Genomic DNA, 24,879 nt, shown 5'->3' on the forward strand with positions numbered 1-24,879 from the left:
CTAGCTGAAAGGAAGAATTGGGAGCTTGCAATAAGCTCCCAAATGTTTATTTGTTGCCACATGAGTGCCTGCCTCATATCTGATGTCAAGTGTGGGGTGGTGAGCATGTCTTGGGGGAAATGGCCTCACTAGCCAAATTGGGAGCCCTGGTAAGCCACATTTTACTCATGGGCTTACCCAGCTTTGTCCTAGAGAGCCTGTGAATGCATGAAATAAAGAGCATAGGATGTTTTGAGTGCATCCATGTGCAGAGCAGTCTATAGACCTGCTCATTGGATGAGATCTGCACACGGAAATTGAGATGAGTCACAAGAGTTTGAAGGTGTCTTGGAGAACATCTAGTCCACCTCCCCCCTCAGTTCAGAATCTGAAACTTGGGGTGAAGCTACTGCAAATTCCCTGACAGATGGCTATCCAGTTGCTGCTTAAAAGGTCCCCAGAAAAGGAAAGATCACCATTTCCGGAGGCAGTCTGTTCCACTATCAGACAGCTCATATCATTGGTATGCCTCTCCCAAGGCTTAGCTGAAATCTGCTTCCCTGTGTTCCCAGCCTTTGTTTCAAGGCCTGGCCTTCTGGAGCAAGAGAGAACGAGTGCTTCATTTTCTCTGTTACAGCTCTTCAGATATTTGAAGATCCCAAACATGTCTTTCCTTAACTTACTATAACTTAGGCTGAGCATATCCAGTTCTTTCAACCATTCCTCACTGCATCGATTCCAAGATGGTGCTACTGGCTAGGGATGGGAGTGAACCCTAGAAGGTAATTCCCTTTCCCACAATTCTCTCTGTTGTGGATACACATTGCGTACAAATTCTGTGAATAGCACTTGGCTCGAAAATGGCCTGTGGCAGCAAAACCAGAGAGAGAAATTCTGAGTGTATTGGAAACCTCCCTGCTTCTTACCTTGTCTTCCTTTTCGCCTGTTCTGGATTGGAAAGGAAGCAACAGGGCTGCGAGAATACTGATTGCTTCTAAAAGAAAGACATGGTAGCATTCTGGGAGAAATGAATAGGGACACCAAGCCTTAGAAGTGGAAGTGGTGTGCAGGTGGGGATAACAGCATTGTGTTTGTGCCTCAAATTAGATGCAGGGCATGGGTGAATTTGGTACCACAGGCTTGTGTCTAGTCTTCCAACTTTGAACAGAGAATGGTGCGGGGCTTTTAATCTGAATATATTACCAGGGGACCCTTGCAGATAAAAAAACAGGAAGATGCACTGAATAGTCTTCTTGTAGCAAACCTATACTACTACAGGGGTGGGGACATGTGGCTGCCCAGATGTAGTTGATGAACTACAAACATATGGAGAGCACCACATACACTGCCTCTGTCACTAGAGCTCTGTTCTTGTTAAAATTTAATGAGAACAAACGAGCTGGTGTGCAGCGGGAAGAAGGAAGAACCTTTCCCCTGAGACGTGTGGTATTGATAAGAGTTCCTGCAGTCCCTAGGCATTTGAGAGGGCTAAGGACCTCTTTAGCCTTGAGAGTGGGGTGATATCTGTAGCCTGAAGTGTCCTTGCCCTATGTTGCAGGGTAGAGCCAGCTTTGCTGGTAGATCTCAGAGCCATTCATAGTAGATTGCAAAGGTTTTCTGACTTCTAGTAGTCTAACCAGAGCAACAGCAGAGAGGCTGCATCACCAACTTTTCACCAGGAAGGCTGATGAAAAGAAGTAACTTTAACCAGGGGTGAAATTTTAGTGTGAAAGCACTGTGAGCTCAGTTCTCCTGCTGTGAACGAATTATTGGGCTTGGAATGCGCTGAGAGGCGTCCTTAACTTGAAATGTGTATATTTTGCAACTGTCTCCAGTTGGTGGCTCTTCCCGTGTGTGTGTGTGTGTGTGTGTGTGTGTTTAAAAAAAGCAAATTGAAAGCCTGAATCCCACCCAGCCCTGCCATAAAACAGCTTACCTGTCAGTGGACCCTGCTTGTGTCAAGGGCTATTTGCTTCCAGTTCATTTCACCTATTCTCTTGTCAACTTACGGGTTTATCACTTTGCTTCTTGGCCAAATTTAAGCTGCTGGTCCCCCGTTGCTGCTGTAATTGGTCCGGCATAAGGTAGGGTAGAGGAACCCCTGACCCTCCTGGACTATGACTTCATGGGCTATATGGCTGGGGCTGGTGGAAGTTGGATCCTGGTAACATCTGGAGGGCCACAGGCTTTAAGGAACAGCTTTCTCCAGAGATATATCTTGCTCTCAAAACACATTCCCAGAGTGGCTCCCCACTCTGCAACAGTGAATTAAGGTTCACAAGGAGGGATGTTGCTATAGGTGCCGTCACCATCCACAATAAGATTAACCATTTAGCTTTTTTGTGGGGTGGGATAGGGGGCTTGCATTGTAGAATTCCCTTGCAAGACCCTCTCTGCTGCAATCACCAGGAGGTCTGTGAATACAGTTTTTCCACCAAGCCTTCTAAGAACTAGGTCTGTTTATGTTTAACATGGTATGAAGCTGCTGATAGCATGGGTAGTATGTGATTTACCAATGAATTATTTTATGAAGGGTTGTTACTATTTTATTTTTAGCTATTTTGAGGGTCTGCATAGCTGAAAAGCTGCTTGAAACATTTTCTATAGAACTAAATGTATAGGTTTCAACTTCTGATTAACAAGCCTTCGCCCACCTGGTGCCCTCCAGATGTTTTGGACTACATCTCTCCTTGTGCTGACTGGGGCTTATGGGAGTTTTAGTCCAAAATGACTGGAGGGCACCAGCTTGGTGACTGTTGTGATAGACTGTATGTTGAAGACTTATCAGTGGCTTCATGAGCAATTCTCCTAGAGTAACAGCCGTTTAAGTGGAGGATAACTCCTAGAAGCATGATTACATATGACTGGAGTGGGCAGGGGGTAATCTCATGTGCATTTATGTTTGTATTGAGAAACCCTAAGCAACTTCCAAGGACCTGCATGCCTCTCTATAACAAAGCCTGGAGGCTGCTGTTCTAGGCCAAGAGAGGAGGACCCAGTATAGACATAGCAGGACTGGTGGGTTTGAGTGTTAAGTATCGTAGCTCAGTGGCAGAGCATCTGCTTTCCATGCAGAAGGTCCCATGTTCAATTCCCAGGATTCCCAGGTAGGGCTGGGAGAGACCCTGGAGAGCTGCTGCCTGTCAGTTTAGAGGGTGCTGAGATAGATGTACCAATGATAGCTTCCTAGGTATCTATGTAAGAAATAAAGCAGTCATTTATTTTCTTCTCTCATTATCTCCCAATCTTTTCAAACAGATAGGATTGCACTCTTTCTTTCCTCTCTCTGCCTTGCCCCTCTTTGTGCTCCTTTCAACTGTTGCTTTGTTTCCCATATACACTCTGTGTTCCTCAGTAAGAAGGCATTAAACGCTCTAAATATGAGTCAGCCCAGATTGTGGGGTGGCGGGGCAGAAGCAGATGGGGAAGGAGGTAGAGTGTGCCAGGCTCTTTTTTTACCCATGAATAAATTCTTTCTTGCACTCACATTGGAGATCCCGAATGAAATGAAAGCTTTTAGCATCAAATGATGCTTCAGGGAGCAGCCTTTCAATTGGGGGCGGGGGAACCACTGGAGTTCTTTTAAAGGGTCTTCTTCTCCAGCTGAAAGAGTGGTGGGGGTGGAGGGAAGTCTGGATGAGCCCATTAACCTTAGTCGCAGCTCAGTGCATGCTGTCTTCCTCGCATGCCTGTCACCGTGTTCTCCCAAGAGAGATGGCATAGCCTGTTTCAGTCTAAAGCTGCCTTTTGTGGATGGGGGAAAAGATGGTCAGAAAAAAACAGATCTGCAAACCTTAAAGTGCTTTATGAATAAATGGTTAATTAGCTGCTAGTCCAAGGTGAAGCAGGCAGGACCAAATCTGGCACTAAAAATAAATTATGTAAATGTGAATGTACATTTACATCATTAGTTCTGGTTGCGATAGTTCCCCCTTCCCCCCCTCCTGTTTTTCTCCAGCTAGTATAAAAAAGAGGCTTTCAAAAAAGGAAAGAAGCCAGTTTGCCTTCTCTTCTATCTTTGTTTTATTGCTCCTTTCATTTTCAGCTTCTTTAAGCCTATCACTGGTACTTAGATCAGAATCTTATCCTGCAAACCAAAGCATCCTTAATTGGAAGCAAGTCCCATTGAACTCTCTGGGGATTTAATATCTGCATGAACATGCTTAGGCCTTGGCTCGGTAGGAACCTGAAGCAGAACCTTGTATAACAACGGTTTTTTGTAGTGTTTCAGATACTGGAAACTAGGCTTTTGATTTAAATAACTGTTTTTCAAGGTTAGGTTGTGGGGGCGGAAATACTGAGTTGCCAGTGTGTTGATTACCTGACAAAGCCTGCAGTTTGAATATTTTTCAGAAAAAGCAGAAGTCCATCCATGTACCATCATTGTACCCTCATCTGCCATCCTCTGGATCCCTTAGCCAAGTGCTTTTTTCTGGGGGTACGCATACCCCTAAACATTTTGTGTGAGTACCCATAAACTTTTTAAAAAAAGAATAAAAGCATTGCCTTCGCCACCTATTGGATGGCCTCTGTGGGCTGAGTGAGATGGGTTTTGTGCAACTACCGGTAGATATGTGGGCGGGGGGCCATCTGTGGAGATGTGCCACTACTGAAGCTGATCTGCAACTTATTTTGGAGGTGCAAAAGAGAATTCTATGCATTGGTTCTGGTAGCTAAAATGGAATTTCCAAACTCAAGTTCAATATTTTTGCCATAAACAAAGACACAGGGTAATGGCTGTCCATAGCCCATGTTACCACTCAGCTATTGATTACCAGCCTGCTCACCTAATTATAAATAAGCCATTTTGTCCTCTTCATTCATCTAGGTGGAGGGCACCTTAGTTCATGTTCTTAGAAACAGTGGTTTGTGGGAGCCCCTAGGCATTGTGGGGAGAGTAAAGTAACAGGTCCTTGTTCTTGCAAAGATTGTAGCAGCTTGGCTTGCTCTACACTGCCCTCTACTGCCAACCTTCAGTTCAACTACATTCCTGAAGCATAGGAAGATTCCTTATACAGAGTCAGACTTTTGGTCTATATGGCATAGCATTTTCTATATAAAGTTCTGGAGATCTGCTGCCAGGCATGCAGGAATCTTGCCAGTCCCCAACTGGAGATTCTAGGGATCAAATCTGGAACTTTATGGATGCAAAGCATGTGCTGTACCACTGAGTCCCAAACGCTGAATCATTTTGGGAGAACTGGAGTTTTAGGGAACCCAACAAAGCTCTGTAAGTTTATTTTGGCTTAAAAAGAAAATTTAGTCTCCCCCAATCCAGAGAGGTTGGTTGGAATGAATGAATGAATGAATGAATGAATGAATAATAAAAACCGTAATAAGTAAACTACTGATAAGAAGGGGGCAGAAGAATCAACATTTTTATACCAAAACAATGATCCTACAGATGTTTCTTGCACTATGCTTCCACTACCACTTGTCATTGGCTGTGCTGGCTGGAGTTGTTAAGAGCTGGAATCCAACAATATGTGAAATGCCACAGGTTCCATGTTCTTCTGGATGATGCTTGGGCTTTGGGAAAGGTCAGGAAGGCAGGATGCAACCAGCACGTGCCTTCTTAGTATTCTAGTTTATTGCATTAGAAGAGTCCTGCTGGATTAGACAGGCCACCACCATCGTGTCTTACACAGCCGCCAGTCTGATGCTTCTGGAAAGCCCACAAGTAGGGCATGAAGGCAGCAGCCATTTGCTGTCCAGAAACTGGTGTTCATTGGTATTCTGCCTCTGAACATAAAGGTTCAATTTAGCTGTCAGGGCTAATAGACCTATCTGTGGCTGTCCTCCCATCGGTTAGTATGGTCACAGAAAGGGTATGCTTCAGAGGGTGTGTTTGATTTGATCCAAGAAAATGTTGCATGTTATAGCTGAGAAGTGCTCTTCTAGTGTAATGTATGTAAGGTTCTTTTCAGTTTAGGAACTGAAAAACTAGCAACTGGCAAAAGGGTAGTTCACTAGCTCCTGCCATTTCTGAAGACACTGGAAGCAGATAGCAGCCGTTCCCTCACTTTCTCAACACACCCATAACAGAAATAACTAACAAACACTTTGTTTCTAGTCTGGGAGCTACCAAGGTCTGCCACATTGAGTCTTGTTCCACATCCTACCAAATGCCAAAATACAGATTGGGTCATGCGTAATCACTCAGGAATTTCTGTCCTGAACTTGGCTAAGCTCAGCATCCGCTGGGGAACAGGAATTCCAAGTGTTCAGCACCTGTCCTTATACAGAAGTGCTGCACGTGCTACCATGAAGCTGGCAATACCTGTCTGACTGCTATGTTGTCACCCAGTCATCTGCATCAGACAGACAGGTCAAATTGGGGGTTTTGAGGGCACGTTGTTGGAAAGGGTCAGTGGTTGTGATGGGAGGCCAAATGGATCTCTCTGTGTGTTGGTATTTCACAAGGGGCTTTGGGAGTGAATTTGCTGTGGCCAATGAGGTGTCTGGTGATACACACTATTTGGGTGGCTTTGTAGAGGAGAATCAGGGTCTCCTTGATCCACATTGAAAGGATTGAACTGTACTTGGGAACTGGAGGAAGAAAGCTGGGCTAACACAGGCTGGAGAGGAAATGAGGGTACAAGAACTAAAGGCGCCTTAAAAACAAACAAACCACCTTCCCAGTTCCTTATTTGGCTGGGTATTTAAAGGGAAGGCGCACAGAAGCAGGAAGTGGGGTGGACTCTGGTGAATCACAGTGGAATATTCTATCATTGGGGCTGGGTTCAAGGAAGAGAGGGAACGCCTTTCCTTTTTTTGCTGAAATCTGATGAATGGAGGGAATCTCACCCTGGATGCATTGAGCAGGCAAGGTCCAGGCTATGCTTTCCGGAGTTGTGGCAGGTGGTGAGGGGCTCCTGGTTTCCATCTCGTGTACTTCTCTGGCACTCCTCCTTTGTAACCAGATATGTTCACCAAAAAGTCAACAAAAGCAGGCTAGTTATCAGGACAGATTAGTTGGGTGGTATTTAAGTGCATCCCTTATAGAGCTCAACTCTGATAGTATCTTTTATTTTCAAAGGAAGAGCTGTCGTTGGTTACTTTGTTTTAATAAACTCTGGTGCAACATGAGAATTGTTTTGCACTGAATGACCCGGGAAAACTGTCTGTGGATAAAACGTCGACTCCCTCCACCTGTAAAGCGAGATGAGCGCCGCAACCCCAGAGTCGTCTGCGACTGGACTTAACTGTCGGGGGTCCTTTACCTTTACCTTTTGTGGTGTAGCCCATACTTTGGCCAATCTGATTCCCTCCAGAGGTTTTGACCATTAGCCGTGCTGGCTGGTTCTGATGGGAATTGGGAGTCCAGCAATGTCTGGAGGGTGCCAGGCTGAGGGTATCTGGTCCAGCCTAATTAAATCTTCATCTTATTTATTTATTTATTTATTTATTTGCCTACCTCCTCCACTTCATCTCAAGATTACTACAAACTGCCAGTTTTGCCTTTTTCACCACACCCCAAAACAACCTTTCCTTCTCCGCCCTCTTTTTTTCATTCTTGCCCCCAGCCTAAATAATTCTTTATACTATATGTGACCAATGATGGATAGGAGGATGGAATGTGGGTTTCATATAAATATAAGAATAAGACTACAAGTTCTAGTGAGCTCAAAAACATGCTGCTTGTAAGTTTTATTTATGCCTAGCTGTTGTCGTTATAGGTAGGTAGCCGTGTTGGTCTGCCATAGTCAAAACAAAATAAAAAATAAAAAAATCCTTCCAGTAGCACCTTAGAGACCAACTAAGTTTGTTCTTGGTATGAGCTTTCGTGTGCATATGCATGTATCTGAAGAAGTGTGCATGCACATGAAAGCTCATACCAAGAACAAACTTAGTTGGTCTCTAAGGTGCTACTGGAAGGATTTTTTTATTTTTTATTTTGTGTTGTCGTTATGCAATCGCCACCCTACAGATGGCGCCATGAGTGAATAAGAGAGAGAGAGAGAAAGTAGAGGGGACTCCTTCAAAGAACTCAAAGGAGCCTGTTTTGAGTTTAACTGTGGTACTTCCGGACAACAGTGAGCTCTCTGAGGGGCTTTCCACCTTGCAAGATTATTTCCTTGGGAAAGGCTACTTTTGATTAAATCTGAGCTCACACAGAAAAGGTGTAGGCAACTGGTCAGGCCTTGGCTTTCTTTCCGCAGGATTCAAGACTTAAAGGTTTGTGGATGGTTTGTGGAGGTGTGCCAGCTCATCTGGAAACTTGGGGGCACGGATAGATGTTTGTGTATCTAAGGTGATATGGGTTGAAGTGGAGGGAGAAACCCTGCTGGCTTAGCATGCTAGAGGTGACTGTGCTTTAGCTGGATTTCAAATGGGTTTTGCATGCTGCTAGCTGTGGAAAAGCTGCACTAAGGATGTTTGTGGCAATTTGTAGCACCAGAATATATTTCCAGCCCCTGGAGGCAGGGGGACACTAGGTTGATTGCTATGTGCTGCATACAAGCAGAAGCCCTGTGAGTAAAGGTGGCCATTTAAGTAGTTCTTTCATACCATAGTACAGGAAGGCAGCCAGGGAGGGAACTTTCCTTCTACAGGATGACAAAAGCTTTTACTTGAAAGGACTTGGGTGTTGCCTTTGTGTTCTGGGTAAGGTTTAGTGGTACCCCATTGTTGTCTTCTGACATCTTCCCATAACAGCTGTGCTAAGAGACCAGCTCTCCCCCTGCTTTACTATAACCTGCCCAAATCGTTAAGGCCAACCAAGAGCCCTGTTTTTCAAAATTACATCTCCTTGTATCACAGACCTAATTCTCTGCTGTAAGGAAGAATGTGGAAATGAAGGTGTGTGTATGAGATGCAGGGAAGGAGCCGAGCTCAGGCAAACAGGCATTGTGTCTCCTTTCTTTCAGGTCTGACCCATAGTCATGTCTTGGGTGCATCACTAGGTGACATTTCCAGCAAAGCCTGGGGCTTCGCAGCTTTGCTTGACCATAAGGAAACAGAACTGGTGGTTTAATTTGCAAAGAGGAAGGTGTGGAGATTCATATCTGGCCGGGACCTGTGCCTTTTTACACCTGTGCTTCACAATCAGAGTTGTGGGGTGTATGCTATGAAGAACATAATCACTGTATTCAGGGCAATCTAGACATGCTCAGAGATTCGTTTATTAAAAAGATATGGGGTATTGATCTTCAATTGGTGTGCTGCATGAGTGGGCTGTGGTTTGGCGGTGACTGACTGGGGCTTTTTCTTAAAGAAGGAAAGAGAGGTAAAGGGGGTGACCAAATGCTAAGGAGGCAGAGTTCCTTTATCTTCAATAGCTGTGAAGGAAAAAATAGTTAGGTGTGGTTTTCGCACTCCTGCATGACAAGCTGTCTCTGTAAACATTCCGCCTCTTATGTAGCTATTTAAACAGCCTTGTAAATAAGCCCACAAAAGTTACTAGCATGCAGTGTTTTTTACTAACCTGCTAAGGAAATTAGTAGCTTGTTGTTTCCATGATGACCACAGAGGAGAGGAAGCTTCTCAACAGGCTTGTTAAAGCAAGTGCCTTGTGCTATACAGTGGCACCTCAGGTTACCGGTACATACGCTTCAGGTTACAGACTCCGCTAACCCAGAAATAACGCTTCAGGTTAAGAACTTTGCTTCAGGATAAGAACAGAAATTGTGCTCTGGTGCCGCAACAGCAGCAGGAGGTCCCATTAGCTGAAGTGGTGCTTCAGGTTAAAAACAGTTTCAGGTTAAGAACAGACCTCCAGAACGAATTAAGTTCTTAACCAGAGGTACCACTGTACAGGCTGGTGGACGAGAGACAGACTTGGTTTCCATGCTGGCTTCAGAGGAAGCAAAGTGGGGGCTGGTGGGAGGAGGAATGGAGAGATCCACACATACCCCTTGCCAGCCCACTCACTCCCCTGTGTGGAATCTCTGGTTGCCATGAGTGATCCAGTAAGTTAATAAATACAGTGCTGTAGATCTGTAAATTCCTTTGCATCTGGTCACTCTAAAGTGGTGGGTGGGATGAGCAGAGTAGAGAACAGGTTAGTTGCGGGGTGGGGGTGGGGTGGGGGATGGGACACAAAGTCTCACCTCTAGGATGACACCTTCTCGAATGCCAGGCTAATTGGAGAAAACTCTGCTCTGGCAAGGGAGTGAGGTGATAGGAAGCATTAAGCTTTACTGTTGTCTTTTACAAATTTATATAGATGAAGTGAGATGTGTCAGCTGATCCTAATAAACTGGGTAGTGTGCATTGGGTAGTATTACTATGTGTGTGTGTCTGTGTAAAAGAGAGAGAGAAATCCACATTTCTGCATGCGTTTCTGGACTCAACTTGGGGGCATATAAAGGAACACAGAAAACTGCCTTATACTTGAGCCATATCATTGGTCCATCTTGCTCAGCATACACATGGATTGGTGATTATAGTCCTTTAGATTTTCAGGCAGGAGTTTTTGCCAGCCCTGCCTGGACTGAATTTGGAACCTTCTGCATGCAAAGCAGATGCTCTACTGCTTGGGGAGGGGGGTGTTGTCATGATAAGTGCTTGAACTTCAGCATTTACTACTATATATGCTTAGAAAAAATGGAAGTGGGCCTCATGTTGAAGCATTGGGTTCTGAAAGAATGAAGGCTTCTGTTCTTGTTCCAGGGCTGTGATATTTTGGCTAAAAAGAAAAACAACCCAGCGGTTGACGTTCTTGGAAGTTCTTAGACAGTCTTCTCTGTCTTCCTGATGTGTCTTCTTTCTTCCCCGCCTCCTCCAGAGGCAGGGCTTCCTTCTCTTTCCTCTCCATGGCTGTGTGGCTTTGACTCACCCTGGGAGTAGCAGGAACTGCAGTGATGTCAGGCTTCAAGGAGGGAAGCGTGGGAGGAGACACACTGCCCTGTTTGGCTGGCTGGCTGGGAGCTCTTGTCCCTGCCACATTTCATGGGATAAGGATGAGAGCAAGCAACACTGGTACTCAAGGCCTTGCTTCAGTCTTCAATGTGGGTGATGCACTAACCCCAGCTTCAAGATGAAAGGGAAATACAAAGGTAATGGTCTCAGAATATGTTCTCTTTTCTTCCTGACTTCCAAACCATTGTGATGGGATCCCTAAAATGAAAGTCTTGGGAAGGGGGTTCCAGGCTGAAAAATGTTGGAACTGTAAGCCAGGAACTTCTCTGGTTTAAATATCGCCTCTGCCATGAAGTCTGGACGTGGCCTCAGGCAAATTACAACTTTTCAGCAACCCTCAAATGTGCAATATGATAAAACTGACTAGGCAGCCGGATAAGTTTATTTTTTTAAGGATTGGTCCAGTAATGCATGTGAAGACCTTAGAAACCTTTTAAAGCACTACGTAAATACTGGACAAACTTTGAACCTGAGACAAGGCAGTAGGTGGGATGTTTGCCTGAATGGCTCATTCTAAACTACGTAAATCCCAGTGGATAACAAGGAAGGAAAAGCTTGGAGAGGAGATAGGGACCACCCAGGTGAGCCGGTGGTGACTTTCTCTCTTGCCATGCTTCAGTGCACCTGGCTAAGTGAGTGTCAGGTCAAAAGCTTGTTTTCTGTGGTATATGAGTTACTAACTTTGTCTCTTGCTTAATGGCATGTTGTTTAATTGTAGGATTGTAGTATTTTGTTACTGTTTGAATTTTGTTACTATGGTTGGGAAAAAGGTTTTTTGTTTAAAAGTTATAAATCAGGGGAGGAAAGTTAGAGCTCTGGAGGAATTTCAGGGATGCCTCATTTCTGCTTTTTTTGGATTTAGGGCACAAAGCTGCTCATTCTTGGCTGAATCTTGGGATGGAGATTCTAGCATCTTGTAAGCTGCATATCCTGCACCCCAGTATTTGCTGGGGCCACATAGCAGAGACAGTGGCAGTGAAACCTGGCTTTCAAGCTCCTGTTTTGTTTGTTTGTTCTTTTGTTTTGTAAGTGGATAAGATGTTCCTGGTGATCACGTGTGAGCCACATTCTCTTCCTCTTCCTTTGCCCAGTTATCCCTAATATGTAGGTTGACCTGATCTGAAGTATTGTGGGAGTGCTGGTGATACTCGCCAGGCCTCATTCCTGGTTTTGTTTAGGTACTGGGCAGGATAGTTGGGAGGTTGCCAAAGGTGTTCACAAATAGGCAGTGATTGGTTGGAAGAGGTATGACTGGATACAGGCATGGTGATGGTAGTGGTGGTAGGTTCAAAGAGGAAAGAGTTGCAGTAATGGTGTTTAACTTAGACTAAGGAGGAATAAGTTCCAATCCTTATTCAACCACAAGTCTTACTGGATGACCTTCATTATTTCTGGAGATGATGTTAGTGCTATAAATGTTTTGTTTTAAACAACCTGTAGTGCCTTACAAATGGAGATAAAGTTACTTTCACTAACACAGCATTGTGATTGTGACTGTTGGATTTGTATAGAAGGACAGTGAAATTGAACAAGATGCTATGGAGGAAAGTCCTGTTTGTTTGTTAACTAAGAACAAGAATTTGAAAACACAACTTGGATATTAAAAATTACAGTACATGAAATGCAGCCAAAACCTAGAGCAGGGTTAAAATCAAACCAGCTTGCTGGAAATTGAGCACCCTGCACAAGTCTGACAGCTTATATGTGTTTTTAACAAGTGCCAGAAGGGAGATAATGTTGGTACTCATTTAAGCTCAGTGGGCAGGTGATTCCATTTAAAAGGTGCCACCACCAAAATTGCCCTCCTCCTGGTTGCTACCAAGCAAATACCCCATCAGCTGCAGCACAACCAGGAGGGCTCATGTTATCACCAAATGGTGTCTAGTTTGGGGCTAGGTGAATGTTTTTGTTAGCTAATTTTGTGTGTGCACATACCCCACACATGTGCACTTTGGTTTGAGGTGACAGAGAATAGGGGCTTCAATGCCTTAAATTTATTCATTTATTTACAGCATTTTTATCTTGCCGTTTGACTGGAAGGTCTCTAGCACAGCTTAAACAAAACATTTAAAAATAATATTAGTAATAAAACTGAACATTGAAATGACCCATGGAGCAAGTGCTAACACCGACACACCACAATTAATCATTCAAATAGCTGTACCACACTTTCTGTGCTAACAGCACTGTGTAGGTGTAGGTATCGACAGTAGGTGTTCAGGCCCTTTAAGTGTGAGTTTCACTGACAATTACTCAGGTGTAACAACATCTATTTGAGGAACAAGGGAAACAATTGATCTGAGTCTTTGTACCTAGAAGCTTCCTAAACTAGGGGTGGAGAACCTGTTGCCTTCCTGATGTTGCTGAAATGCAGCAACTCCCATTGCTCCTGACCACTGGCCATGCTGGCTGGGGCTGATGGGAGTTGAGATCCAACAATATCCAGAGGGTCACAGATCCCCAGCCTTGTCCTAAACACAATCCCACCCAGTTAATCCCCACTGGCCCATTCCCTTTTTCATAGAATTGTAGAGTTGGAAGAAACTACAAGGGTCATTTAGTCCAACCCCCTGCAATGCAGTAATCTTTTGCCGAATATGGGGCTCAGACACATGACCCTGAGATTAAGAGTCTCATGCTCTGCAGACTGAGCGATCTACTTTGCAGAGACGGTCAAACGACAGAATTCCACCTCCAGCAACTGTCATTTCATGCTCTCTTCATCCCTCAACTCCTTACATTTCATTGTCCAAGCACTTTCCTGTCTTCAAAACACAGCCCTCCAAACATGGTTTACTACACCACTGTATGCTGAGGGGGGAGGAGAATAATAATGAAAATTAACACGGTGCCTAAATGTTAGTAGCTTTTGTCCCTGACTAATCCTTCTGGGGAGATGAACTCTCCAGCCAAGATACCATTGCAAAGGAAGCCCCTAGCCCCTGCTATTGCCCTCTCTGATAAAGTTGGGGGCAACCAGAGTGTGGCATCCATAGGTGGGGCCAGCTCCAGGTTTGAGGGGGTACTTATTTTAAGAATTTTTTATCCTACCCATTTGTTACCAAGCCCAGTGTGGATTACAAACACACAGCATATCATAATACAGCCAATAAAATACACATATTGAAATACCAGCTATCAAATTCATGCTAAGAGACTCTTGTAAAAATGCACAAAAATGCTACCTGGCCCTCCTCATCCCTAGTGGAGCAAATGATGCTGCATAATAAACATTTACTGATCTATAGCGGTCCCAGAAATCATTTTTTCTTGTCACAGAGTTTTGACTATTTCCCCCCCCCCATTCCTTTTGTAAGTGTGCACATGGCCCTTGCTCTGCCCTTCTTCTGGTTTGCTTTCTGACCACAACCCCCACACTAGCTGAGCTCAAACAGTGCTTCGGTTTCATCTCTTGCGCTTCCTGTGCCAGATGTTTGGCAGTGGCAAGGGCTGTGCTTCTTGCTATAGGCAAGTAGGGAAGCCTCCCTCGCAACCTTCCCCGCATGGCAGCACGTCTGTCTTGCTGCACTGCTCTCTTCCTTGTGTCTTAGGAGTTGATCGCTTTAAGGTTTCCGCCCCGCCACACTCCCACAGTTTTTTTTTTCCATTTTAAATTGCTACTTACTGATAATGAGAACCCAGAAATAAACACAGGCGGATGCCGTGCAGCTGGGGAGGCCTCGGCAGGGGCACTTTTGAATGGCTGGCTGGCTGGCTCTTTGGCAGGGAGGGCTGGTGCCAGCCCTGCCTGCAAGGGAGCCCTAGCCAGCTCCCCTGCTGTGGGGATGTGGTTCATTCCTGCCTTGCCAGTGCCTGTGTGAAGTCAGGTGGGCGTAAGAACATAAGAAGAGCCCTGCTGGGTTATATCTAGATCCCTCTAATCCACCATTCCTCTTTCCCACGGTGGCCAACCAGATGCCTCTGGGAAGTCCTCCATCAATAGCCCTCCCCCACTGTTGCCACCACAGCTAACTACTGGCATTGAAGACCTTTTCCTCCATGGTTTTGTCTAATGCCCTTTTAAAGCCCTCTGAACCAGTAGCTATCACCACAACTGGATTTCACAAGATTTATTATAGATCGCACGAGGAAGTGCAATCTTCTGTCTATCCTGAATTTACAACTCTTACTGCATGCTGTAGTGTGTGTATAGACACACACACACACACACCAGCATGCATGATGTTGCACAGAACATAAGGGATAGATAGCATAGCCGCTGTGCGTGTTTGCTTTTATTTATTTATTCCTCAGCCACTTTGTAAGGAATTAACCTTCACGAGTTGGCTTAGGCAAACAAAATGTCAGATACGCTGAGAACATTAGGCAGTTTTAAAACAATTGTAAGACCACAGTCTAAAAGGCAGTAGGATAGAAGAACCATCCCGCAATTTCTTTTCATGAGAGCAGTTCAGAGCCACTCAGGAATCTCAAAAACGAGCAGCGCTGATACTCTTAAGAAAGAGCAACCGGAAACAGGTGAGTTTTTAAGGTCTGTGTGAAGACCTGTGCAGTAGAGGCCATATGCAATTCATACTTCAGGGAGAGGGAAACCTGTATCCAACTGCAAAGTTCAGTCTCATAGGATCCAAGCTTTTGTTTTAAACAGTGAGCTACAAATACAGGTTTGAAAGTGGTGGGCAATGACTCCTAAAATCTCAGAAGGAGTATGTGAAAGAGACCAAAGTTTTCCAAGTGCTTTGATTAGTAAAGGTGAAAAACCCTTAGTATAAGGACTAGAGGCTTTTAATTGATACAGACAGGAATAGAAGGTTGGCATGCTGTACTTAGTTATTGCATTTATATCCCACATTTCAATAATATATTCTCAGGGCACCCAACTGAATATCAATAAAATTACAACAAAGCACAGTGAAATCAAGTTATAAAAATTAACACTGCATAAAAAGAAAAACAGCAGTCATTGCAGCATAAACTCCCAGAAGGGGAAACATGTTTGAAAGGCTTGGATTGTTGTTTTTAAAGGTCTTCACATGGCGCTGAAAGGAGTTTGAAATGGGGTGTTTTGCAAGCCTCCCAAGGGAGAGCATAGCATAAATGGAGTGTTCTAACTGAAAAGGCCCATTCCCTGTTTTCTTCCTGCCTCATTTCAGATGGCAGGGGCACCAGGAGGAAATTCACACACACCCAGTGACAGTAAAAAACAATAAAAACCCAGTTGGTGCCAGTGGGTACTCAGTTTTTAAAAGCTATTTATAACAGCTGCGAATGGATGGGGAGGGAAGGATTAAGCTTCGCTCCTCCATGAGCTGTTGTTGCAAACCATGTCAGGCCTGCACACTTACCTCTGTGTAAGAAAAAAGCTATGTATTGAACCTAGCGTATAGTTTAACCCTGTGTGATCTGGGAAGTATCTGATTTCACCGACCTGACTTTTAGCTATGAAGTCACAATATGGCCTAAGGCAGCTTACTGGCTTGGTTTAGAAGCCACAGCTAAATCATGGTATGGTGTTGCCTCAGGCTCCTGCACTCTCTTTTCCCCATGGAAGCTGCAGTTCCCCATCTTATTTCATGACGACTATTAGTTTGCTCACCTTACAGACTTGCAAGAATGGCTGAGAAAATGTATGTGAAGTACCATGGAGATTTTAAACTCCTAGAAAAATGTACGTGTTCAGAAGAAGGGTAATAAAGTGGCCAAAGCTGTGGGAGAGAGAGGTTTGGTTCATTAACCTAGAAATTGATCAGAACACACTGCACAGTTATATTGGGATTTTTTCCACTGGAGAAATGATGGGCTGCTGTTGATGGTTCTTACTGATTCATATGTGCAAAGTTTTCCACAGTCTGTATGTATGCCATGATTGGAATCCCGAAGAGGCTGCTCATTAGTATTCCCATTGTATGGTTGGAAAAAACTTGAAGCAAAGAGCTAATGCTGTAGTTTTCAACCACTGTGCCGTGGCACCCTAGGGTGCCTTGAATGATGGTCAGGGGTGCTGCAAGCAACACTGGCCTCTGTCCCTCTTTCCCTCCTCTGGTGCCCTCTTGCATCTCCGCCTCCCAAAGTCTTGCACAGCTGTTTATTGCAGCAGCCCTGGCTACAAGCTCCCCAGGAGAATGGTGCCTCTGGGACTGGTCAGGGGGTGCTGGTTGCCAGGAGCTGAGGCAGCCCTGGAGTAAGCAAGCGAGTGAGGGAGCCCAGCTAGCTAGTACGCCAGCCCTTGCTGTTGGGAATGGACAGACAAGTCCCAGGCCCCTGTGGGGCAGTGTGAGGAGGCACCTCTCTTTGGAGCGGGGGGGGGGGGGTCAGCTCAAAGACCAGGGGTGGCAGCTGCCTGGAGAACTTGCAAGGAGAGGAGGTTGAGGGAACACTCCACAAGGGAGGGTGTTCCAAAAGGAGTGAGAGGCTGCCAGCTCTGGAGGCAAGGGGTGATATAACTGGGCTCCTGAGCCCCACAGGGGTGCCACAGAAAGAATGTAGTTGCTCAAGGGAGCTGTGGACTCAAAAAGGTTGAAAACCTCTGAGCTAATGGCTTCCTTAATGTGTCTGTCAGTGAACGCATAGCTGAATAGGGATTAGAGGTCACTTCTTCCATCTCAAGAATGCTGCAGTGTCTGGAGAAGTGAACTCTGCAGAGAACAGCTTCAGTTATCACAGGTTCTTGTTTGGTGTGGCAGGAAGAGCCCTTCCCAAGCGTCTTAGCTTTGCACACCCTCCTTTGAGATGCTCGACGGGTAAGCAACCACTTCCTCCAATTGTTGCTGCTCTTCCTTTCCCAGTCGCCCTTTTCGTGCATGCCCTTTCATTAACCCGTAAGCATCTTGACTTTGCTTGACATGAAGATACCTCACACATGTTCCTTAAGATTTTAGCTACCCTCTGCTAAACAGAGAATTGCCTTTTCCTTCCAGAGTCTTTCCCCATTTCTCTGGTTTGCTTTTATCAGTGATGCCATCACTCCAAAATGTTTTTTGAAACAGGAAACCAAACTTTTGTGACAGCCATCCACAGCGCAGATGTGCACAAAATTTCCATGTGCACTTCCCAGAATGTGGATTTCTTTTGTTTTAGTTTCAGTCAGAGACTGCAGATGAATAGTTGTGGGGGGGGGAACCTGGACATGACAATGAAGACTGTAGGAATGTCATGCTGGACTGTGACTTCCTTCAGCCCCAGCAACGTGGTCAGTGGTTAGGGATTCTTGGAGTTGTAGTCCGGCACTTGGAGGACCCCTGTGTCCCTGGTTCTGCTTTAAAGGAAATGTGACCATTCACTGAGAGTGCATATTTACTTCACTCCAAACCCTCAATTATTTTCAGCCTCCCATTTCTTCCTCTTGGGGCCAATGGAGGGTGGAGTGTGTCTGCTCAAGTCTCTTTTTCTGGGTGCTGCCTTATTTTACTGCATGCATGTAAGGCTCCAAGAGTTTGGAAAGGGAAGCCCTGGGCGTGGGTGGAAATATGGCTCAGTGCTTTTGTAGTGCCATTTCTCATGTATTTGCTTAGAGTCAATCATTCCGTCATAGGAACCTTTGCTGAGACAGACAAGAAATTAAAATTCTGAGTCAGTCACAAGGCACTTGTTTTAAGTCGAGGGTTTGTGCCTCATTTCTTGACTTAGCAAAAACATCGCCATGTTTTGTGAGCTGCTAGATCCTAGAGTCTGGAGAGCTGGCAGCTGAATTTGGAACAGGCTGTTTTTTGTGTCTTTGTACTGTAAAGCAGGATAAATATAATAAATCTTGTCTAATCTGTTCCTCCTTTTCTTATTATACAAACACACTGCCTGTTTGTTGGGGTGACTCCTGTTGGTCTTCTGAGGGTTTGTACAAAATACAAAAATTAAATACCGTTAAATCTACCGGTATGCGCATAGTGGAATGGGATGGTACAGTCCTGAAATGGGAGAATGGACTGTACCACTTCAGTCTGAAGGGGAGGGTCACTTTTTCTATGCTCTCATGTTAGCACTGTTATCCCTGGAATGCTTTGAGGCAGGGGCTTTGCTTTTTGTTTCCTTACAGGAGTTATTAAACCGTAGCCACTTAAGACTAAAAAGGGAATTTAGGGAAGCCACAATTTCTGTTGTTTCCCCTGCCCCCAGGGGCGGAGTGAGGGGGCGGGGGGCCGCCCCGGGTACCACCCTGGGGGGTGACACTTGGGGCGAGGGCCCTGCCCCCACGGTCCGTTCCTCCCTTGGACTGCCACCGGTGCCTGCTATCCTGCTGGCTCGCCAGCGGGGAGGTGAGGGGCGGGAGCAGAGCACTGAAAAAAGCCCTTTTAAAAAGGAGAAGGAAAGGAAAGCAGCCTGCTTTCCTTTCTTTCTCCTTGTTTTTTAAGCGCTTTTTTCAGCGCTGCCTTGGTGGGGAGGTGAGGGGCGGGCCAGCGAGGAGGGGTGACACCCCTCCCTCTCTGGCCCGCCCCTCACCTCCGCACTGCGGCTCTGCCCAGCCCGCTGTGACATGTGCGTCGTGATGTCACGGCGCCCCACCCCCTGCCCCCTTTGACTACTGTTCTTTACAAGTTTGGTTGCTCTGCTAGAAATCTGTTTCCTTGGCATGTGACCCTGTAAATCACAAGCCCACCCCTATTTTTTTTAGTTAAAAACCATTTTTGGTAGAGTGTGTATGTGTGTCTATGCATGCGTATCTAATGCTCAGGAATTCTTCTTTTATTATTATTTAAAATATTTCTATCCTGCCTCCACTAAAATGTTCAGGCAGCTCATGCAACGCAGACAAATCAAAGCAAGGCAAGTGTTGGTAAACATACCTTGTTTGTTTTACTGCCTTCATTAAGAAAGATGCTATTTGTCACTCCCAAGGTTTTGTTTGCACCCCTTAAGGAATAGGTTTTCTAGAATGAGCAGTCATTAGGGTTGTATCCAATATTAATTCTACTTTGAGTAGACACACTGGAATTGGTGCATGTGACTAACTTAGGTCCATTGATTTCAATGGGTCTGCTCTGAATATAACTTAGTTGGATGCAACCAAGTCCTCTGTCCTGCTGGCAGGGAGTCCTTGTTAGCTTCTCCATCGGTTGCAACTAAAAAAACAGGATGGTTTCGGCAAGCTAGCACCACGAGTGAGGAGACATCAATGGAATTCCAACAGGTTTCCTGTCCTCACCATCTCGGTGTTAAACACACAAGCTGACTTTCTCTCCATTAGGCTGTTGCTGCTGCTCAGGGCCAGCCCACCCTATTTTGTTGCCTGAGGTAAAGGACAAGATGGTGCCCCTTCCCAGGTCCATGTACAGAAGTCAGCTAGACAGCCAGTTGAATCTTACTTCAACACTGGTAACAGGGCAGTGTCCTCATCCTGCCACATCTTAGGGTAGAAGGCTAGTTTAGGGGCCCAGGGCAGGCAGTGTCCTTCAACACCTCCCCACCCCTCAGCATCTGCCGCCACAGGTGGCCTCATGGTAGGGCCGACCCTGCTGCCTCCACTGGCCTCCTTTGTCCAAGCTTTAGAGAATGATGTTGGCGATGGCAGTGCCAACCAGCCTGCCTCTTAAAGGGTTGTTCCACTCTTCCACCATCTAATCTTGGGTTACATCTGATGTTCCTTTTAAAAATCATGCTGATGAACAGGATGAAAATGTTAATCTCTGTAAAATAGAAAGGATATAAGCATGAGGTCTGTGTCTAGCAAAACTCCCAAGATCTTATAAATGCATTTTATGTTTGGGTCAGACCTCTGGGGCATGATAAAAGGTATGTGTTTTCTTTTGCTTTTCTGTCCATTTCCTGTTTTGAACACAGAAGTAGGAAACTCTGATCATAGTGGCCCAAAGTACCAGCTTCATTCCTTCCTGTTGCAGGTCTCTGTTGCAAGCCGTATTCCTGTGGGGATTTGCTCACCTGTTCTTAGCCGGCCTGCCAGAGGCACCTCCTAGACTCCCCGCCTCTGCTGTCGGCAGTACCAGTTGCTGATTATCTTTGAAATGTTAGGAATGCAAGAGTGGAGCCCAGCCCCTCGGGGGAAGCACTGGGAAACATCCTGCTTGCTGTACGATGTGTCCGCTCTGGATTCCAAATACTAAGCTTTGAACAGTTGGGTAAAGCGGGTGCACACCTAGACTTCAACCCCTTCAGGGTGAGCTGGCTGTCTTTCAGCTTCCATCTCCTGTGGCCCCAAGGGTTTCGGCAGTATTTCCAGCACCTCATGTTAACCTTGTAGAACAGGTAAGTTCCTGGGACTAGCATTTCTTCTCCGCCTGGCACCTAAAAGGGCTCAGCGTCCATGCTTCTCCACAAAGGCTCTGCATGTGAAGGCCAGCTCTGGTTTTGTCACCTGCTTTGCTCTTGGCAATAGTACCCTTGCACTGGCCAGATGAGGGCATCCTCCGAGTTCTGTAGTGGGCCAACTGGCTAAATCGTGCTGACTTGGCAGGAGCACCTGTTGCCTCATCATCCTTGCTTGCAGTCCATAAATACCCTCTGAGTTCAGTGGGGGGTGGCAGGGCAGGGCTCCCTTGGTGATCTGATTAAATGGCTCCAACAGAGAGGGTAATCCGCTAAGGTCCTACTTGGATTACAGCTCCTTCGTAATGAGTTTAATTGGGCCACTGTTGTCCTAGAAACAGGACCGCTGGAGTAGTAATCATAGGGCTAGCTCCTGAATCTCTTACTGCCTGGGTCTTGAGCTGTGCAGGTGGGAGGGAGCCCAATGTGAGCGGCCTCACTCCTAGCTCCTGGGATGCTCCTCCGAAATGCTTGTGGCAAAGGATCAACCATGGAGGATTTGGATGTTGTGACAGAGATCTTTGGTGGGGGAAAGACTCTGGCTCCTATTGGCTGGTTGCTGATGCTGACTATCTTGGATTGGCTATTGTTCAGGTCTGTGTAGCTTTTGGGGTAAGTGAGAAGAACCCTGCCTGTTATCACTGGCAGATAAGCTGTTAGCTGGGTGACAAAGCTATGGACCATGATTACAGTGACGTTGCAGCTAGTTTGTACCATTGCTGTCTTTATTTCCTCTTCCTCTCACTGATCAGCATTCATAAAGAACACAGGTAGATGTAATAATGGTTCTTAAAATCCATCTTCTGGGTGGGTCAGTTATGTTAGTAGAATCACAAGCTTCTTAGTTCCGTAGGGCTCCTCTCCTGCCACAAAGAACTGGGTGTTTTGTATTCATTCCTCCATGACTGTTTACTATGACTTTCCATCTCCAAAGTAGCATTCTCCTGGAAGTGTGGTGTGTGGCTGAATTAATAACTTTTGTCGGTTGTTAATGGTGTTTGTAACTGTGCCTTGTTCCAACTCTGGAATGGAAAGTGTTTTGTGATTTGTCCCACGCAGGGCAGGCTCCTTGTTCTGTTTCTGCTGTAGTCCCACCAAGTGCCAAATAATGATGCCAGTTCTGCTGCTAGTGTATGAATGAACTCCCTATACATTTCCCCTTCTTTGTCACTGCTCAGTCACTTTCTTTCCCCTTCCCCTAATTAGCCAATGAAGATGCAAAAAAGGTGAAAGCATTATCAAAAAAAGGAGCAAAGGAAAACAAAAAGTCACATAAAAGAGTTACCCTCTTAATTAGATAATAGGATTGACACATTAGACACTGGTGTTGATAACTGTATATCATATTGTAAGACTAGCATCAACCAGCATTACATTCAGAACTGAGAGAAGCTGAATTTTGTAACCTCTGCATAACTAGCAAGATCAAATGAATAATTCCCAACAACAGTGGTTTTTGGGGCTGGATAGTATTCCATGAAATATTTTAAGTCTCTGAAATAATGTCAGATGTATTTTATTCCCTTTTAGTAGCGGTATGCTTTATTTTGTTGGGTTATTTTCTTGGTTGAAGCTAGCCTACAAATACCGGTGTAATATGGTGATCTCTTTGTTTTTGTGTAGTCAAATCAATTCCCATCTTCACACAGTTATATTCTCAACTGAGAATAGTAATACCATGTGCAAACCCTCACATGGTTTAATACAGTGCTATTTTTCTCGAAAAAGAAGTGCCGGAACTCACCATGAACTCCTCCCTTGTTCTCTTATAATGGAAATGGCGTCCACCTGAGAGGTGCTGGAACTGAGTTCCAGCTGAAAAAAGCCCTGGATTTATATATATGTTGTGATTCTGAGGGAGCACATAAAAAGCACAGCATCAGTGTTGGCTTCAGAATCCAGATTTTTTATGAAGCTCTGGTTTTCCTTTTACAGTAAATAGAAAGCCTAGCCCTTGCATTTGTCAGTATGTTCACAAGTGTGTGAAATTTTCAGTATCCTACATAGGTGCTCTTCTCCCTGGTAGCAAACCCAGATTAAACAATGCAAAATATATTTTAAAAAAATAAGTCAGGCATGATTCATTTGCATAAAATTCAGCTTCTCCTAGTACAGAAGTATGTGTATGTGTGTGGTATGCCTGGATTTCCAGAGTGCTAGAAGAGAGCAAGCAGTTATTGAGAGTCCAGAGCACCAAATAAACCAATTACGAAAAGAACCACCCGCTCTGGTCTTCGAGCGTTGTGATTGCATGGCACTTTATCCTTGCCCATCTGTTCAGTGCCGTCTGCATGTTGGCAAGTGCTAGTCCTACGCAGGAGGCAGTCCTGGAAGGGGCTGAAGACACTGCAGCTTGAGGAATAATGTTTAAATGCAGCGAGAGGAGGGCAGTTGGAGGCGGTTGGCTGCTTCCTTCTCACAAACTGAACTTCAACTTCTTTGGGTCTGAGTTCTCTGCAGCTGTGTCAAAGGCACAGATCAGGGGTGGGAAACCTCAGGTCTGCTGGAATGCATCCTTGCACTCTGATGATGACTCTTGCTTGCCTGGACGGATGATAGAGAACTGTGCGTCAGTGTGTGTGGAAACTAGCTTACTGTACAAAGGTAAAAGTTAACATTCATTGGCCCACCACTTCTGCCTCTGCCCTGCCCACCATTGGCATGTGGTTCCTGTAAGGCTGCTTAGAAGGGAACGTAGTCCTCAGGCTGAGAAGTTTTCCCCACCCTTGCCATAGATCTGCACAATGTGCCATGAGAACTGAGAGCAAAAAAAATGGTCACATTGCAAGGGTCTCTTGGTCCCCGGAGAAATGTGTTGTGATACATGTTTACTTTATTTATAAAAAAAAACACTTTTATACCAGTTTTCAGCCCTAGCACACACACAACCTAGCAGTTTGCAAGAAAAGAAAATACCGGTTTAAACAATAACAGAATTAAAACTGAATGTTAAACATGACATTGAAGGTTTTAATTCATTCTTCCTACTTTTTTAATCTCAATAAAAGCAAGAGCCAAGTAGAAAACAAACATTTTTCTTGCTCAACCTAAAATCCATCAGTCCTGTGGCCAGTTTGTCCTAAGAATCACTGGACAAGGTGGATTGGTGCCCTCATCTCAGGCCGTGATAGTTTCTTGCTCCTAGCAAGAACATTTTAATAATTCTCCCTAGAAGAAATCAGAAGTCAACCAAGATTTGTATTTCTAGTAGTAGTAGTAGCAGCAGCAGCAGCAGCAGCAATTTATTTTTTACCCTGTCCATCTGGCTGGGTTTCCCCAGCCACTCTGGGCAGCTTCCAGCAAAAGTTTAAAAGTACATTAAAACATCAATCATTAAAAACTTCCCTAAACAGGGCTGCCTTCAGCTGTAGAGAAACAGTTTGTAGAAAACAGCACAACAACATGCTAAAAATCAGTGGATGGAGAAGAACTGGAAATTTGGAAGTCACACTGGCTAGGGACACAACTCTGAATATCAATCCAATGGCAATCCAGTCCCCTTTTATTATACTGCAGCTGTTTTCCAAAGGAAGTAAGTGTATGTGGGTGCCTCCTACATAGAAGTACATGTGTATGTTTTTACTCTCTGATGGTGTTTTTGTTCTATGAGATCCAAGCCTGAGTTGAGATTTGTACTTCTCCAGGTCCAAATACATAGCTCAGGTTCCCCCCCCTCCTGTTGGTAAATTCTTGAAAATCTGAGTTAATGGTCTTAAACCTGAGCCACTCCTACCTAAGCAAAGGACATTCCAAAGCATTCTGTTTAGTTTCATTCCAGGCACTAGAAATAGTTCCCTAAGGGTCAGGAGACAAGGTACCATT

General features: G+C 45.1%; 1 protein-coding gene across 9 annotated transcripts in view; it reads left to right on the forward strand.

Annotated features, from left to right (window-relative positions):
• RIPOR1 (RHO family interacting cell polarization regulator 1) overlaps positions 1-24,879 on the forward strand; it is a 96,430-nt gene that overhangs the window by 43,583 nt on the left and 27,968 nt on the right. The window contains exon 1 of one of the 9 annotated variants that reach the window (XM_033158859.1): positions 10,854-10,979. The exons of 7 other annotated variants lie outside the window; for them this stretch is intronic. In XM_033158859.1, coding sequence (XP_033014750.1) covers positions 10,961-10,979 — 19 coding nt within the window. In that variant the 5' untranslated portion in view covers positions 10,854-10,960. Of the gene's footprint in view, positions 1-10,853; positions 10,980-20,857; positions 20,998-24,879 lie in introns of those variants that run through there. One more of the 9 variants, XM_033158863.1, reaches the window with a different exon arrangement.

Source organism: Lacerta agilis, chromosome 8, assembly GCF_009819535.1.
Source record: "Lacerta agilis isolate rLacAgi1 chromosome 8, rLacAgi1.pri, whole genome shotgun sequence".
NCBI classification, from domain to species: domain Eukaryota; kingdom Metazoa; phylum Chordata; class Lepidosauria; order Squamata; family Lacertidae; genus Lacerta; species Lacerta agilis.